Below are 15,572 nucleotides of genomic sequence, written 5' to 3' on the forward strand. Positions count from 1 at the left end.
ATAAGAAAAAGAACCAGAGCTGGTCTACAGCCATAAATGTCAAACGAGATTTTTCTATGTGGAAACCTCACATGGTGCTGAAGCAAACCGATGGCATTCATCAGTCTCATGCGATGATAGGGGCGTACAGGATGGCATTGTCCGTCCCAGACGGTTCAATAAGCTTGATAAGATGAAACCCCAGGAGAGAACCAACTAACTCTCTCCTTCTATCATATACACACCCTAGTCGCGTCTCCTGATAACCGATACGGAGATTGGATCTAGAGTCAAGGCCTTGAGGAAGACAGACTCATCCCCACACTGTGCCCGCAACCCACGCCGCAGCGAGCGCAACACCTGCTGTAACTCGCTGTGAGTATCTCTCCGCCCGCGATGATTCACCAGCGAGGATATCAAAGGCGTTGCCAAACCCTCCAAACCCTCTTGTTGCCTCAGCAGGAATACCTGTCGAAGATGAAGATGAGGAAGAGGAAGATGAAGAAGAAGCGGAGGAAGAGTCGGACGAGGCTGATGATGTTGAGGATGCTGGACTCGCGGGCCCGACACCTGCTCCAGTAGACATCGCTGTTGCTGTACCTGAGCTGATTGAGATTTGAAGTGTCGAGGCTGATTTCCGCGGTGAAGATGTAGTTGCTGGAGCTGGCGCTGGGGCTTCTGTCAACTGGGTAGACTGGGATGTGGAAGTTGTTGCAGTTGTCGCTGCTGGTGGTGGGGAAGAAGACGAGAAAGGAGGAAGAGGAGGCGGCTCTGTCTGAGTTTGCTGCGCTGTCGTAGATGCGACTGTAGTCGTAGTCTCCATCTGATCTATTGATGTTTGCGAAACTGCAGTGGTTTGCACCTCACCATCACTCCGAGTAGATGAATCGGAATCGACATTATTGGGACAGAGTTTTGATACCCCCAGTCCCTGGAAAAATAACCCGATCAATGTCTCCTTGCGCGCTCTGGACCCTATGCATGCACCGTTGATCGCCTTCCTCATGGCCTCCAATCCTCTAATACAAGCGGAGGAGCAGGCCCTGCCATTTCTAAAGTCATCGGGGCTGCAGCCTGGAATCTGCGAGAGCCAGAGAACCGTGCATGCGGCTGGGAACGAAGATATGGCCTGGAATTGGGAGAGGGAGACGGCTGCGGTATCCTGCAAGTAGGAGCATAGCAGGAGCAAGGAGAGAAGATGCTTCTTCCACATAGTAACGAACTCTCAAAGGACTTCACGGAAAGAGGGAATCAGCCCCCGACTAAAGGAAAACTGTCGACCAGCGCGCAAGGAAAGACGCAAGTCCGTATGTACTGCACACGCCTCACAAACACAACGCTCGAGCCTCGAGTCCGTGAAAACGAGTCAAGCTCTTCCCCACCTGATCGTTCAAGGCGATGAGAAGGGACCCCTTGTGGTAGAAAGCTGGCCGTGTCTAGTTAGAATATAGTAATTCGATACGCAGAACATGTCGTCTCTAACGACAAACGTCTGAGAAAAGAAAGCTTATATCCCCGGGCTGGCCGGGTTGGACAAAAGCCAATTTTTGAGCGAATGATGGTATAATCCCGGATCTTATCAACATGACGATGAGGAAGCAAGGGAGTATTGAAATGAAATGTTGACAGGCAGCAGAAGCAGTTCCATAGTGATCAGCACGAATCAGTGCCAAACGATGTAGGTCCAATACATCATGGTATGTGTCAGCGTTGGCAAACAGAAAATCCAAATAGAAACGTAGGACGAGAGTGGACAGAAGCAACGCGAGAAAAGAAAGCAAGCAGGGGCACAGGTCCAGAAGTAGAACGGAGTGGTAGATGCCTCCTGGTACCTAGACAGGGTTGAGAATCACAACCCTGCTGCCTACCTACCAAACCGTCTTGTATCAGGATATGGCTTGTCTCCCAGGACAAGTGGACTGAGCAAAGAGATACGGAGTACATCGCGTATCGCCGTCGACTCTCGTCTGTATCTAGGTTGGTAGGTGGCAAGTCGTCCCTTGTCCTATGGGTAGTCTGTGGATTCTGTAACGAGATGTGCGTCATATCTGTTTCGACGCTTGGCGTGGTTCGTTTCAACCACTTCCGCGGTCGGTGCCTGGAACCGAAATATTATTACTAGCGTGACCAACTTGTATGATGTGGCTGGATAACTACCTATATTTATGACTTCAAGTTCCGAGGGGGTGGCAATTGAACTTGGTGATTTGGTCTCGAAGAATGCCGATCTCGTCTCTCCTCCCTTAGCGCTTATAAAGCTTGCTGCCCAGCCATAGACAAAATAGTGCTCGGTAGTCAGATTCACAGAGATGGTTTGTTCCAGAAATAAATTTGAACCGATGTGTTTCCGGCGTAGTTGGTTCTTTGGATGAACAAGCTGCTTGAGACCACACCTGTTTCGAACTGCCTGGAATGGATCTTCACCTCAGTCGTAACTTGTGATATCACTATGGCCTGGCTCACATCATCTATTAGACAGTCAGCAGCTTCTTCAAATTTTACTATGCCGTATTGTTCTTTTATACATAGTGCGAGCGAATCAAGACTGCTAGTTTCTTGAACATCGGCTCCCAAGCTCCTTACATAGAGCTAGCGACAGGCAGACTACAAAGCAATAGTATAAAAGGTATGTACACAGTATGCGAATAATAATAATAATAATAATCATCTCATAATCATACAGTTTATATCTATCTTCAAGACGCAAATGAGATACTACTACTCTTCACTGCCATCACACTTCTACGAACAGCATCTGAAACCTAGCACGGAACTTATACAGGCACGCCGCCGCAAAGGTAGCTAACAACACCCAGACAGCAGCAGCAGGGCCTCTTCGCAAGCGCTTCAGAACGTTCCCTATAGCCCGCCGCCTGAACCGATAGAGGTTGTCAACGAATCCACCCGTGTCATTCTCGAACGGGTACGGCTCATCGGGAACCGGACACTCCAAGAACTCACACAGCGGCTTCGTTGAACACCAGCAACCGGTCCTTGGGCACCAGGCTAGGTACGCCTTCCACGAGAGCTAAACCTGTAACTGGAACAATATCAACAACAGTAATAATAATGAATGACGGAGAGGAGCAATGCCCTAAGGCGAGGGACCTGAGAATTTATATATACCGGTATCAGCCAAATGCCAGTATCCGAATCAACATCACGAAAAGAAAGACAAGTAGATAGATCTGATCTGTTTCTGCGATCTACGATCCACGTCTGCATCTCTAGAAATGTGGAGTCTCCGATAGGTCTAGAAAGTTAGTTTAGATAGGATACAGAAAACAAAATCCCAATCAATACACGTGTAGACACTAATGCAAGCCACGACTTTAATAGTTGCGAGGTTACTAGCTCCCGGTCGAATCTAGACATTCGTTTGGCCAATGATAATTGAACACAACCTTGGATTACCTAGGTAAGTTATGTAGCTTTCCAAAACAACAGAGGCACATCTGATCGGATGCCATAGTTCAATAGTTCAAAAAAAAAATCGTTCAAGGTGCCAACAATGCTGTGGGGTATCTTGGGCTGGCTCTTGGCTCTTCTATGTACAGTGCTGTATATAGACTTTCATAGCTCTGGCTGGCTGAGTAGTGGATCAGAAATGCGGCTAAACGGCTCTTTGACTTTTTTTTATCTTGTTGAGACGTTATCGTTATCCCAAGACCAAAATAATCATATGGAATCAATTCGTTTGAGATTTTCAGTCAAGAGCCACCGCCAGAGATTCTGGATGACTTCTCGGTTCTGCTATCCAACTATTCAGTTCGTCTCAATTACGGATAGGTATCAGGATTTTACATATATGTTCCAAAGACTTGCAAGAAACGCAGTGAACAGGTCTGCGTGGTGGCTCAAGTCAAGCACCATTTTTTGCTGAATCCATTGGGGCCTTTTTTTGGGAGCAGTACGGAGTAAAACTAGGTAAGTAAGGCTTGGCTTGAGTTTGCTTTGACCGCTTCTTCATTACTTGTGAAACGCTAGTCCCACGTACCAGATGGCCTTGGTTACCCTTTTTGACAATATTGACTAGTTAAGACTATGACACACCCAGTTCAGAGGTAAAGATAGAAAGACCTGCTGTCCACATTATTTTGAAAATCCATCAAACGAGTTTGGTAGATGAGCACAGTAATTCTCATTTATAAGCAAAAATATATATACTTGTATCTATATATCTAGCCTTTCCCAATCGACATGACCAACAACCTGGTATATACAGGGTATACAGTGGATGAAAGACATAACAGATACCCCCATATCCCTGATCGTATCATTAAAATCCAGAGTCATCAAACAGACCAGTTCATAACAAAACGATGCATATCAAATGACCAGCATGCATGTAGACAATATTAAGAGGTATAGACATAGCGCAGTCGGTAACCCCCGTTCAACAGGGAGTCAGAAATCATTGCGGTGCAGATGACATGATCGTAGATCGGAGATCATCTCACCACTTGCCACCACCATACGAGCTTCCCCCATAGCTGCTATGTCCGGAGGAGTGGTGGCCGTGATGTTTACGGTCCTTGATCTTGTCGCCGATGACATTACCCAGGATCGCACCGCCCACTGCGCCAAGGAAGCCGTGGTTCTTCTTGTGGCCGAGGTAGCCGCCCGCGGCGGCTCCGAGCAGAGAGCTTCCTAGACCACGCTCACCCTCGGCCGCGTTCGGGTCTGCGGGAGCAGCTCCTTCGCCGTATGGGCCTTGCGGCTGATGATGGGGGTTGTTGGGGTCGTGGGGATATTGTTGATGTGGGTTGGGAGATGGAGAGTAGCCACGGGTGTCGGCGGGTGGTTGGCCGCTGGGAAGTATATTAGTATTCTGTGAGAAGAAAGGTATAGGTGAAGAAAGACGAAAGCATACTAGTATCCCATGTTGCCCTGCGGATTGCTGGCATCGTAAGCGCCGAACTGGCCGCCCCCGTAACCGTGCTGCGGTGGACTCTGGTATGGCACTGGCGGTTGGTAAGGTTGTTGGTAGGCATGGTTCGAGTCGTGAGTAGGAGGCTGCTGTGGATATGCGCCGTACGGCTGCGGCTGGGCTTGGTATGACGGGTCGTAGTATTGGCCGCTTGGCGGATAGCCTGGCCCGGCAGGGGGGGCATAATGATGAGGGTATGAGTTGTACGGATCAGACATGATGAGAAAATATATTCTGGATGCTGGACCGCCCAAGAATGAGGAAGGACTAAATCGAGATACAGAGAAGAGGTGTGGCTTGGAAAGGTGAAGATACGGGGGAGATATATAAGGCCCTGAGCGGAAATCGGGCCCCGCGCAGCCCACGGGCGGATGACCCACCCGGCCCGTGTCGGCGTGGCTGACGGCGCCACTCTCTGTGGCGGAGCCCAGTCAGGCCGCGCGCCGTTGTGGCTGGAGTGGCGCAGCAGGTACCCGCAGGATGACGCTTCCGTGCCAACACCGTCAGTCCACCTGGTCATAGGGATATACCGATCAACATCTGAGTCACAGTCACTACTGACATCGAATGTCGTCATTTCGCAGCCGCATCCCCAGTTCGGCCAGCGTTCTCTGCATACGTACTTCAATCCGAGCTATCCACCAGAGGCTGTGGGGGCATTCAAACGGCATTTGCAACCTCGGTCGAGATACGCAGATCTGCGGATATCACGCAGGCGGTGCCCAAAGGCATGCAGACAAGTAGCTCAGAAATGGGGCCTGGCGGTGAAGACTCGATGGTCCTTACCTCAGATGGACATACGGTCAACTCGATAAATCTTCGCTACAGATCACTGAAAAGGACTGAGGAGTTTTGACGCAATCACAGGCTTGGTTTGACATTTAACTTATCCCAGAACTTGACCGTTTGACCCCGCGAGGAGATCAACGCTCCTAATAACCCAGAAATATGAAAGGGAAGAAAAGAACCGATATATAAGCCTTGGGGGGGTATTCCGGGTAATATGTGTAACTGAAAGAATAGACGCCTGAAAACCAATATTGTGCCATGCCGTGCCGTGCCAGTTCTCTCCGAAAGTTATTGAAATAAGACAGGGGCCCGTGCGGTCAGAATCCCGACATGTGGACCCGGTATAGAATGAGAATGCATGCAAACAAGAAAGGGAAAGGGGGATGGGGGGTCAGCTAGCCGGGTTGCATCCATTGCTCTGCTCACCGGAATAGAGAAAGTAAGTGTTGCATAATAAGGCAATAAAAACTGTGGAAACAAAAGAAAAGAAGCTCTCGCGTCCAGCACATCGTAAGCTTGAAAGGCTTCATATACCGGATGATTTCGTTGGATCGTTCTTATCGTGAAACTTGTGATGACAGACGACTGAGCGCAAGAGAACAGACACTAGTTCAGAACGTAGCGAGCAGGCAGATGCATACGGTCGCGGCGACGCTATGGACCCAGATCTCCGAGAAAAGTAGTTGGTCGAGCTGTGATATGCCATGCTACACGTACACCAATTGGAATCCCACGCATTCGATACCGATCCTAACAGGAGGCTTTCCAATGAGGATTTTGGCAGTTTATTTAGGGGTCGCACTCTCAAGCTTGCGTGATATCCAGTTCGCCAGCATTTCATCGAGTTGACTCGTCATTTCCTTGAGCCTCTTGCTTTCTTCTTTGAAAAGGCTACCTGTTATTGGATGGTCCGGACCAGCTGGAGGGACGTTCGACTTGTCGTGCACAATAATAAGCAGGTCGCGAATATCATTCTCGTCGTCGAGATAAGAACGCAGACTAGCATCGCTCCATGTGGGAGTATTGGCTGACGAAGACGGTGTCGACGCCGGTGTCCCATCGTCGCGCTTGGGGTCACCCTCATCCACTAGCTCGGGAGACGACGATGGAGATAACGGGGAAACAGGAGGCTCGTCCTGTGGTGACGCATCGCCCATCAGGCCCATTTGACCTTGAGCGTCTAATGGTGAGACATTGACCGGAGATTCAGACAATGCTTCTTGGTTGTCTATAACCGTCTTCTGCTGGAACTGTAGCGGTGGAGACACTACAGATCTGGACTGCGTGTCTTGCCGGCTTGCATTTTCCGTTTGTCTGACCTGGAAATCGGTCGGCTGGTTCATTTTAACAGGTGAAGACGACTCTGTGCTGGCCTTCGATCTCTCCGATGGAGGAGAGGCAACAGCTTCGCGTGTTACTTCCGGTGATCGTAGGCGAAGTGGCTGCGGGACATCATCACCTTGAGGAGAAACGACCTGTCGGATGGATGACCCGAAGTCCTCCTTTGTTGGTGACAGCTCATCTTTGCCATTGTTGGGGGACTTCTGAGCCGTGTGTTCCTCTTGCTGCTCTTTCATCAGTACAGATATTTCAGCAGGGGGCTGTTTCTGCAATTTGCTGGATTGCCGCTGCGGTCCCTGAGGCTTCGAAGATCGAGACTCCTGCGACAACGACTCCGACGACGTCTTCGGCTGTGGCGAGGATCGGGATGACTCTCCCGAAGATTTCTCGGTTTCTTCAATCTCGTCTTCCGATGCTTTGCTCTTTTTATCCTTCCTCTTGAAAAGACCGCTGAGCATTCCTGGCTTCTTCTCTTTACGTCTCTTGTCGTCTTTGACTTTATCCGGTTGGAGAGCCTTGTCAATTGCCTCGAGACTACCACGGCTCTTTAAGTGATCATGTCAGCGCTGCTCGAGGATGAATAGCAAGTCAAGGAAAGATTACCTCTTTCGTGTCATTAGAGAGCCCGTTATTGTTAGAGTCATCGCGAAGCAGGTTAGGCGTCAAGGAAATCTTCTTTGTCTCGACACTGTCATCTTTAAAGAAGGAATCCCGCACGGTTCCATTTCTGGATCTGCTGACCGGATTCTCCGCTGGAACGAAAGTCAGCAAATTATCGCCCAAGCAGAAACAACAATTTACCTTGTCCGTCGGATATCTCTTCACCTGTCTGGTACTTCTCCGGACTTCCGCGGTCAAGATCTTCTCTTTCCTGTGCAGTCTCAAACTCTCCTGTTCTCTTGTGTTGTCTTGGCCTGAGAGGTTCCACAACGATGTTCTCATTGTGGGTCTCGTCCTGTAAATCCTGCGTCTCCCCGCGGGATGTCTCATCTTCGTCATCAAGGTACTCTCCCTCGCCCTGTTCTTCATCAGTCGAGTACTCGATGTCCGACGCCTCAAAGTAAGTGGGCGATGTAAAAGTAACAGTCTTTGTGTTTCGCCGACGCATTGCCTTTTTCAGTGGATTTTTCGACTTCTCCGGGTTATCGCCAAGCATCGTTGCAGAGAGCTAATGACATTAGAACACGCTTCAACATCACCGGTGGACAGCGTACATCAATATTCCTGTGCTTGTTCAACCGGGCCAACCTTTCGGTAGGAGTCTCAATGTGCTCAGCAGGTAAGTAACCTACCGTGTGTTAGTCGTGTCGGTGAAGGAGGCGAAACTCGTACTCACCGATGCTTCCATCCTTTACAACTCGGACAAGCCACCAGTAACTGTTACTATCGTCAAGGAGAACCATTGTATCTCCCTTCGTTGCGTTTGCTTGTCCCTCGACGGTAGCGACGAAGGTATGCAGCGCATACACAAACTCAAAATCGATGTCCTCTGTTTTTCGTAAGCACTGACCTCCCCAGCCTGTGTCAAAAAAAGGCAGATCGTCCGAAAAGGAAGGGCTTGGCTCAATGTCATCTTCATCATTAAGGGTATTTGAGGGTGATGGACCGCAAAAAGGGACATGTGATTTTTCTCTGAGTTTACAAAGAGACTTCAAGGGCGATGGTGTATCTTCGACATCGTCGAAGCTGTTGTCCAGAAGCGGGTCATCCACGGGAAGAAAGAGACGAATGCTATCCAGATCATTGTCGGAGCTAGAACCCGTGTCTTCTCCAAAATCTTCGGCAAAACGACTCATTCCCTTACTTCCGGGTCCGGAGGGGGTGGTTTGAGACCTTGCATTGCCCTGTTGCTTTTGCTCCACTGTACCTTCAGTGTCATAGCTCGCGTGGCATCCGCGCTCATGGCGATGCGCACGCAATTGGGAGCGGTGTTCAGGCAAAAATAACAAAGAAAAGTTTGGTGGCGAAGGAAAGAAGAATGAAGACTTGCTGTCTTCATCCAAAACGAGAGGTTCCGATAACAGACGGGTACAATGTGACTTTGGAGTCAAGGAATTCAGGCGAACAGGCTGCGCAATCGGTGAAGGGTACCCACCATCATCTATTGAGGGAGAACTCGAGATCTTATCCATCAAATCATCATCAAGGATGTCATCGCCCTCACCATCTGTGAGCTCTCCTTCCTCTGTGCCCATGCCATTGCTGTACTGTCCATTCTGACCGTCATTCGTCCCGGTCTCAGCGGTCATCTCCTCCGGTTCATCATAGATATCGACTCCGTGGTCGTCGACGTTCAGGCGATCGGGACTCTGCGACGTCTCACCTCGCGCATCCTGCTCCGCATGATGGGACGCAGACCGGCCGCTGCCCAGAGGGGCAGGACGCGTAGGTTGTCGGGCATGGTCTTGAGCCGATGGTGTCTGGTGGTTCTGAAGCTCCATGGTATCTATAATCTCCACATCAGCAAATAAACTTCGTGCTATCGATCAAATAGCGATGGTAGGAGGCGGAAGGGCTGAAACTCCTCTCCGTACCGTGTCGGACCACCTGAGGCCTAGTCATTGTTGCGACTCGTTAAAGGAGTGTGTAAACAATCGAAGGGAAGGCGAAGCAAGGATCGCAACAAGGAGCGACGGGGAGGACAGGAGCATCGAGGAAGAACAATGACGGCGCAATGACACCTGGTACACTGGCCCTCTTGCAAGTATTCGAACGAAAATAGAAAGTCAACCCTTGAAGAAGGAAAGGAAAACGAGTAGGATCGGCGGCTAGGGTGTCAGTAAACGAGGGTAGTTAAGCAATGACGGAGGGAACGGTGACGGGCGGTCGACTAGCTGTAAGGACAACGCGGCAGGACACAGCCTACAACACGGGCATCCCGGAGAGAAGGAGCGCGAAAGTGATAAGACGAACGCGGGGCCGTCGTAAGGGACAAGATGCTGAGTTTATCTTCCGAACGATCTGGAGCCCTGCGAGATCCTCGTGGTGCCCCGACCTGTTGGACATCCGAAAGGAGTGTTGCTCCCCATGGACCCCAAACAAGCGCCCCTTGCGCGCGGCAAGCGGAGCCCCTGAGTAGCCGCGCTGACCCCCACGCCAAGTCTGCCAAGCTCCGCCAAGAGCCAGGGCTCAGGGCAAGGGTAGAGGGCTAGCGGCGTCACGTGATGAGGGCGATCCCCTCGCCGCCATCGGCATGCTCTGTAATGCCGGCTCTCCGCGCCTTTCGTCGGCGCCCGCCGCTGCTTTTCCTCCCTCTTCCTCCCGCCATCCTGACAACGTCCTGTATAACAATCCCTCCCCTTCTTCCCTTGCCATCTGGCTTTCATCCCGGACTCTGCCAGCATCTTCATTGGCCACTGGTTCTGCCAACTCCGGGAGTGATCGACAGTTCGACTCGAGGTCGACGACATCATCACTTTCGGCTCAGGTTCCCCTCCAACGCCATCCTCGACCTCTCCCCCCAGAACACAAGACAACAAGCACATCTTGCCTAACCCACCGCTCTTTACTGTAACGTCTTGATTGATAATCGGTTCACGTAACGAATCTATACTTAAACTGAATGTGCACTACCATCTCGCTGGCGTCTACGTGCTCTCTGCGAGGGCATGGCGCATGCTGAGAGAGAAGCTCTTACAGGTCTGAAGATCGACACAACCTTCCAACGTTCGCAGAATCCCGGCTGGGCGCGCAACCATGGAAGCAGAGGAACGGATGGGAGTTATATTGACGGAGATTATGCCAACATCTCGCAATGCCCGGGGGCTGACGATCGCGACACTGATGGAGACAGTATATTGAATGAACTACACACCGAAACGCCTCCAATTTCCGTCCCTCGTCATGATGACCATACGACCAGTCTCCACCAAGAAGACATCGGCTACTCTCACAAGCCGGAAGATGTTCAACCTTCGCCGCTCGATAGCTTCTTTCGGGCAAAACAGCCCTCAATCAGCTTCAATCCCGAGGTCAGCATCGATTCTGGCCGCCGCCATACAATCGGTGAGCCTCCTGGGAAGCCTAATATGAGAAATCAGGCGTACTATAGGCCTCCGATTCGATCTGCGCTGAGGAAAGCCGAGTCTCGGTCGGATGAAGTACATCACGATGCCGGGGACAGAGGCCTGCATTCTAGTTCTGGGAGGCGAGAGAGGCAGCGCCATTTTCCGACCGGAAATCCTCGTGCCGGCTCGTTGTCAGGCCATGAGAACGATGTTTCTTTCAGCTCCGAGCTCGATCGTCCCACATCTCTTACTTCGATTTCCACTGCATCTCCCCTCACGGAGGAGTTGCGGACTCCCCCAGAGGGCTCCAGAGATATGTTTTCACCTTTCCCTGTTTCTCCACCAGGACAACGGTCAGCTTCACTTGATGATCCAAACTTATGGTCTGGTGGCGCATCGACACCTTTTGGTACTAAGCCCAGAAGCTATACGTTTGATCGAAATGGCAGCCTGCGGAGCTCAATGCGTCAGCGCTCCCGTCGATCGACAGGTTCGAGCGGCAAATCTCCAGCCAGCGCGTTCCTATCCATGTGGAGTAGTCGCGAAGAGCCCGCTCCGCAGCCTGACGATGAGGGCCAGATGGTTGGAACAGATTATGTCCTGGGCAAGCGGATAGGTTATGGGGGGTTCAGTACCGTCAAGGAGGCATTTAAAGTCGAGGAAACTGGCGAAACCAGACGGCTGGCCGTTAAGATTGTTAGGAAGAACGTGGTTGGGAAGAACGAGAGGGAGAACGACCAAGTCCAGGCGGAGTTTGACCATGAAGTCCGTATTTGGCGGTATCTCAACCACCCTCACGTCCTTACTCTTGACGCTGTCTACGAAACGGATTACGCTACGTTTTGTTTCACCAAACTCGCCATTGGCGGCACCCTCTTTGACTTGGTTCGTGCGAATCGTCGCGGCCTCAACATGCGGCTCGCGAAAAAATATTGTTACCAGTTAGCATCTGCTATTCGGTATTTGCACGAAGACGCTCGAATCGTACACAGGGACATCAAACTTGAAAATTGCCTGTTGGATCCGGTGGAGTCGCCCGACGGTACAGAGTCATTTAATCTCGTTCTATGTGATTTCGGGATGGCAGAGTGGATGAACACGGATAACGGAGGCGGCACGTTAGATCCGTATGACAACGCAGCAGACCGTCCTCCCCCGAAGAACATCGGCCCTTCTGTCACAAGCACAAGCGTTGCAGGGAGTTTGGAGTATGCCGCCCCCGAACTGCTTCTCTCCCCCGGTGGTGTCATAGATCCGGCGGTGGACATATGGGCATTCGGGGTTGTTGCTTTTTCAGTCGTCGTCGGCTCACGCCCCTTCCAAGATGCATTTTCTCCACGGGTCCAGTCAAACATCCTCGGCGGGCATTGGAATAGGGATGCTGTTCTAGGAGGCGATACGGATCCAGAGGATATTCAGGATCGCCAGGATGCTCTAGAGCTGATTAAGGGCTGCCTTGAGATGGATGCCGATAAGCGGTGGACTATTCGAGACGTTCTGAACTCTCGATGGTTGCGGGAATATTCCGACAGCGCGGAGGCTCCAGATGACACAACGTGGAAGCTCTAGATTTTTTTTTCGCTTCTTTCTTCTTTGCGCTCATTACTCTTTTCTTCTGCGCATGTTGTGGGACATCTGCATGTTATGAATATATGTATAAGGATGATTTTTTTTGCGGACCTCACGGTGGTACGGGGTGGCATGGTTTCGGAACCGGCTTTGAATAATTTTGGACTTGGTGGCGATGATCGTTTTAGGCGCTTTTTACGATTTTCAGGCGCTTATTGTTTTTCACTGTTGACGATCAAAGATACCCATGTCCGTCTCTCGATTTTTGTGTTGAAACCCCTCTCGTTCTGGTCTTGATGGCACGCTGAGCGATAGGTGTTCAGCGTGGTAGCAGGGATGGCGTTTTTTTTTTCTCTGATACCGGCTTTCTGTCTGAATTTTTCGATTTCCATCTACACGATATATTGGTGGCATATCTGGAGACGTTGCCAGGTCTCATCTGGCGTGGATTACTGATTTCGTTTGTCTTCTACGTCTACCTCCGAGTCAATTGATTGGACAGGTTTCCGGTCCCTTTTGTACTGTAATACGACTCGTACAGCACAGGGACATTGATATTCAGTCGCTTCATTATACTCCAATATTATTCCATTACCGCTCATGATCAGGGGCATTGACTTTTTTTTCTACTCTCTCTCGATGCGGATGTCAGACAACAGGCACTATGGGTAGTACTCATGGAGGCATGTGAGGATACTAGATCCTTACACCTATATTTGCTGCTCTACTGCTCTGCTACTGCTAGTCCTTTATCTAGCCTTAATGGGCCCCGGTAGGCTCTCGGGGTTTTAATTTTTTGTCACTTCAGTGAAGGTCGTATAAAAGCATAGACAGACGACTTCGCCAGAGCATCCTGGAGGGGCTTTTTTGGCTGCTTGCTTCAGTCCGCTCATTTTCTTCCATACCCTTAGGAATGCAAGCCCACTTTCTCCCCTCCAATTGAATTTAACAAGTACCCTATTCCAAGAATTATAGCCATTGATAGAACTTTAAACCATCGATTTTGGTTTCCAGATGTCTTCTGTATGACTTCTCCCTCTTTCATTTATTCTTGTTTATTTAACATGAAAATCTTGTTTGCAATTTTTCTCTCAGACCTCTGGATCTTGAGTGTCCGTGGATTGCATGATGTGCGACAGGATCTCATGATCGCTAGAATAATAAAATATTACAACAGTAGCATACTATACATGTTACAAAGAAGTATCCGAATATGCTAGCCAGTCCCGTTCAGCTCTCGGAGATTCATCTAAACTGTAGGCCCTAGTTCAGAACCGAGGACAGTCCTCAAGGAGGGGGGCTGGTAAGTTTGTTGATGTTCCTTGGAGAGCTGATCGTTGTACCCATGGCTCCGCAGAGTTGTTACAGTGGGTATTAGGTAGCCTTGCGTACGTCCAGCTTTGACAAGTAGAATTTTTAGAAGCAGAGTTTAAATGACATAACTTCGTAAGTGGGATTTTTTCCTGTTGGTACACGTCACATGGCATTGTCGTGGAGTAATACCTACATTTCTCAAAAAAGTAAAGGGCCAATATGATAATACATGAACGCATGGAACGAGACGAGACAACGAAATCACCCGGATAGCTGCTCCTACCAAAGTCTGTTCTCCGGTAGCGTCTTCTCCTTCTTGACTCCCGCCGTCGACTTCCTGTCCGCCGGAGAGCGGAAGAACAGACTGGGACTCTCCATCGGCTTGAGCAGGTGGCTGAGGTAGCCTCTGTGCGCGGGATCACGGTAATATTCGATGTCCTTTCGGTTCGTCGGGTCGGGCAGACGATACCGGAATCCCATCTCCTTCATGATCTTAGACTCGGAGATCTCCTCTGTGCCCAGGGCCTTGTTGATCGCCTCGCTGCCGCTCTGGGCCGTCCAGGCCATCGAGACGAACGGATGGGTCTCCTTCCGAAGGATACGATGGATCGCAGCGCGGGTATAGAACCGTGTGGTGATGGAGCCTCCGGCGGCCTCGACGGCGGCGATGGCGGACTGGGAGGCCCGGGAGACGATGATGTTGATGGGCTGTTTCAGGGCGTTCTCTCCACCGCGGGCGAGCAGCTTGACTCCGTCCTTAGCCTGGTGAATGCAGCGGGACTGGGCCAGCTCGCGGACAGTGATGGGGCGGGCCGGGTCGATACGGCCCTGGTCAATCCATTCCTGGATGCGATCGAGGTTGACGGGGGCCAGGTCGAGGGAGAATCTGCGAACGCGGATCAGTTAGACACAGAAAATAGACGTCTCGTGACGGAAAACGTGGCATTCTGGCAAGAGTTTGCCTTGATATGGGCAGCGTACATGTTCTTGAAGCCGCGCTCGCCGTGGACGACGATGTCCGGCGTCTGACCACCATTGAAGCCAGCGGGCACCTTGCCGTGCTGCTTCTGACCCTTGTGACCACGGCCGGAGGTCTTACCCTTACCCGACGCAGGACCTCGACCTCTTCTAATCCTCTTGTTGTAGGCGCCGGGGGTGTCGGAGAGCGAGGCTAAGATGTGCGCATTGCGGCTCTGCTGCTGCAGCTGGGGCAGCAAGAAGGACAAGGGCGACGAGATCTGGAGAGAAAGACGCTGCAACTGCGCGGACAGCGCAGACAGCCGTGGAGGCATGGTGATGGCGGGGAGATAAGATATGTCTTGGAGTGCAGAGGACGATGGCTATCCCGATGTGTATCCAAGATCTTTGCGGCGCTCGCCGGAACGGAAGAACGTGCAGCCTCTTTTCCCTCTCCGCGGCTCAACGCTCCGCGCGACGACCATGCAAGGAGGTCCGTCCCTTTGTCGACGTTTTCGTCTATCCTAGGTCCGCACCACGTTCTAGTCACTCTTTTCTTGCGTCAGGATGAGCCAGAGGATTCTCATCCCTTGATTCCCTTTCCTGGAAACAGCTAGGCGTCCCATACCAGTGGATCCCTGACCCTAGGTCCCTAATGCTTACGCCCTCGGGCGCCCAATAGGCCC

At 51.0% G+C, this 15,572-nt stretch overlaps 5 protein-coding genes across 5 annotated transcripts; 1 reads left to right on the forward strand and 4 right to left on the reverse strand.

Moving 5' to 3' along the window:
• Positions 1-292: 292 nt before the first annotated feature.
• VTN00DRAFT_2687 (uncharacterized protein) lies at positions 293-1,192 on the reverse strand (the record flags this gene model as incomplete). The annotated part of the gene is made up of 1 exon (XM_069428926.1): positions 293-1,192. The coding sequence occupies one exon, from the start codon at positions 1,190-1,192 to the stop codon at positions 293-295; it is 900 nt and encodes a 299-aa protein (XP_069283733.1).
• Positions 1,193-4,435: 3,243 nt separating this feature from the next.
• VTN00DRAFT_2688 (uncharacterized protein) lies at positions 4,436-5,127 on the reverse strand (the record flags this gene model as incomplete). The annotated part of the gene is made up of 2 exons (XM_069428927.1): positions 4,436-4,790; positions 4,853-5,127. 2 exons carry the CDS (start codon positions 5,125-5,127, stop codon positions 4,436-4,438), a joined length of 630 nt encoding a protein of 209 aa, XP_069283734.1.
• A 1,356-nt stretch (positions 5,128-6,483) lies between these two features.
• VTN00DRAFT_2689 (uncharacterized protein) lies at positions 6,484-9,601 on the reverse strand (the record flags this gene model as incomplete). The annotated part of the gene is made up of 7 exons (XM_069428928.1): positions 6,484-7,584; positions 7,643-7,791; positions 7,841-8,207; positions 8,254-8,327; positions 8,376-8,528; positions 9,135-9,485; positions 9,574-9,601. The coding sequence occupies 7 exons, from the start codon at positions 9,599-9,601 to the stop codon at positions 6,484-6,486; spliced, it is 2,223 nt and encodes a 740-aa protein (XP_069283735.1).
• A 1,046-nt stretch (positions 9,602-10,647) lies between these two features.
• VTN00DRAFT_2690 (uncharacterized protein) lies at positions 10,648-12,615 on the forward strand (the record flags this gene model as incomplete). The annotated part of the gene is made up of 1 exon (XM_069428930.1): positions 10,648-12,615. The coding sequence occupies one exon, from the start codon at positions 10,648-10,650 to the stop codon at positions 12,613-12,615; it is 1,968 nt and encodes a 655-aa protein (XP_069283736.1).
• Positions 12,616-14,208: 1,593 nt separating this feature from the next.
• Positions 14,209-15,221, reverse strand: VTN00DRAFT_2691 (mitochondrial 54S ribosomal protein uL15m; the record flags this gene model as incomplete). Its single annotated transcript, XM_069428931.1, has 2 exons — positions 14,209-14,815; positions 14,911-15,221. 2 exons carry the CDS (start codon positions 15,219-15,221, stop codon positions 14,209-14,211), a joined length of 918 nt encoding a protein of 305 aa, XP_069283737.1.
• Between the last annotated feature and the right edge of the window lie 351 nt (positions 15,222-15,572).

The sequence above is a fragment of the Thermoascus crustaceus genome (genome assembly GCF_041956765.1).
Source record: "Thermoascus crustaceus strain CBS 181.67 unplaced genomic scaffold VTN00scaffold_10, whole genome shotgun sequence".
Taxonomy (NCBI): Eukaryota; Fungi; Ascomycota; class Eurotiomycetes; order Eurotiales; family Thermoascaceae; genus Thermoascus; species Thermoascus crustaceus.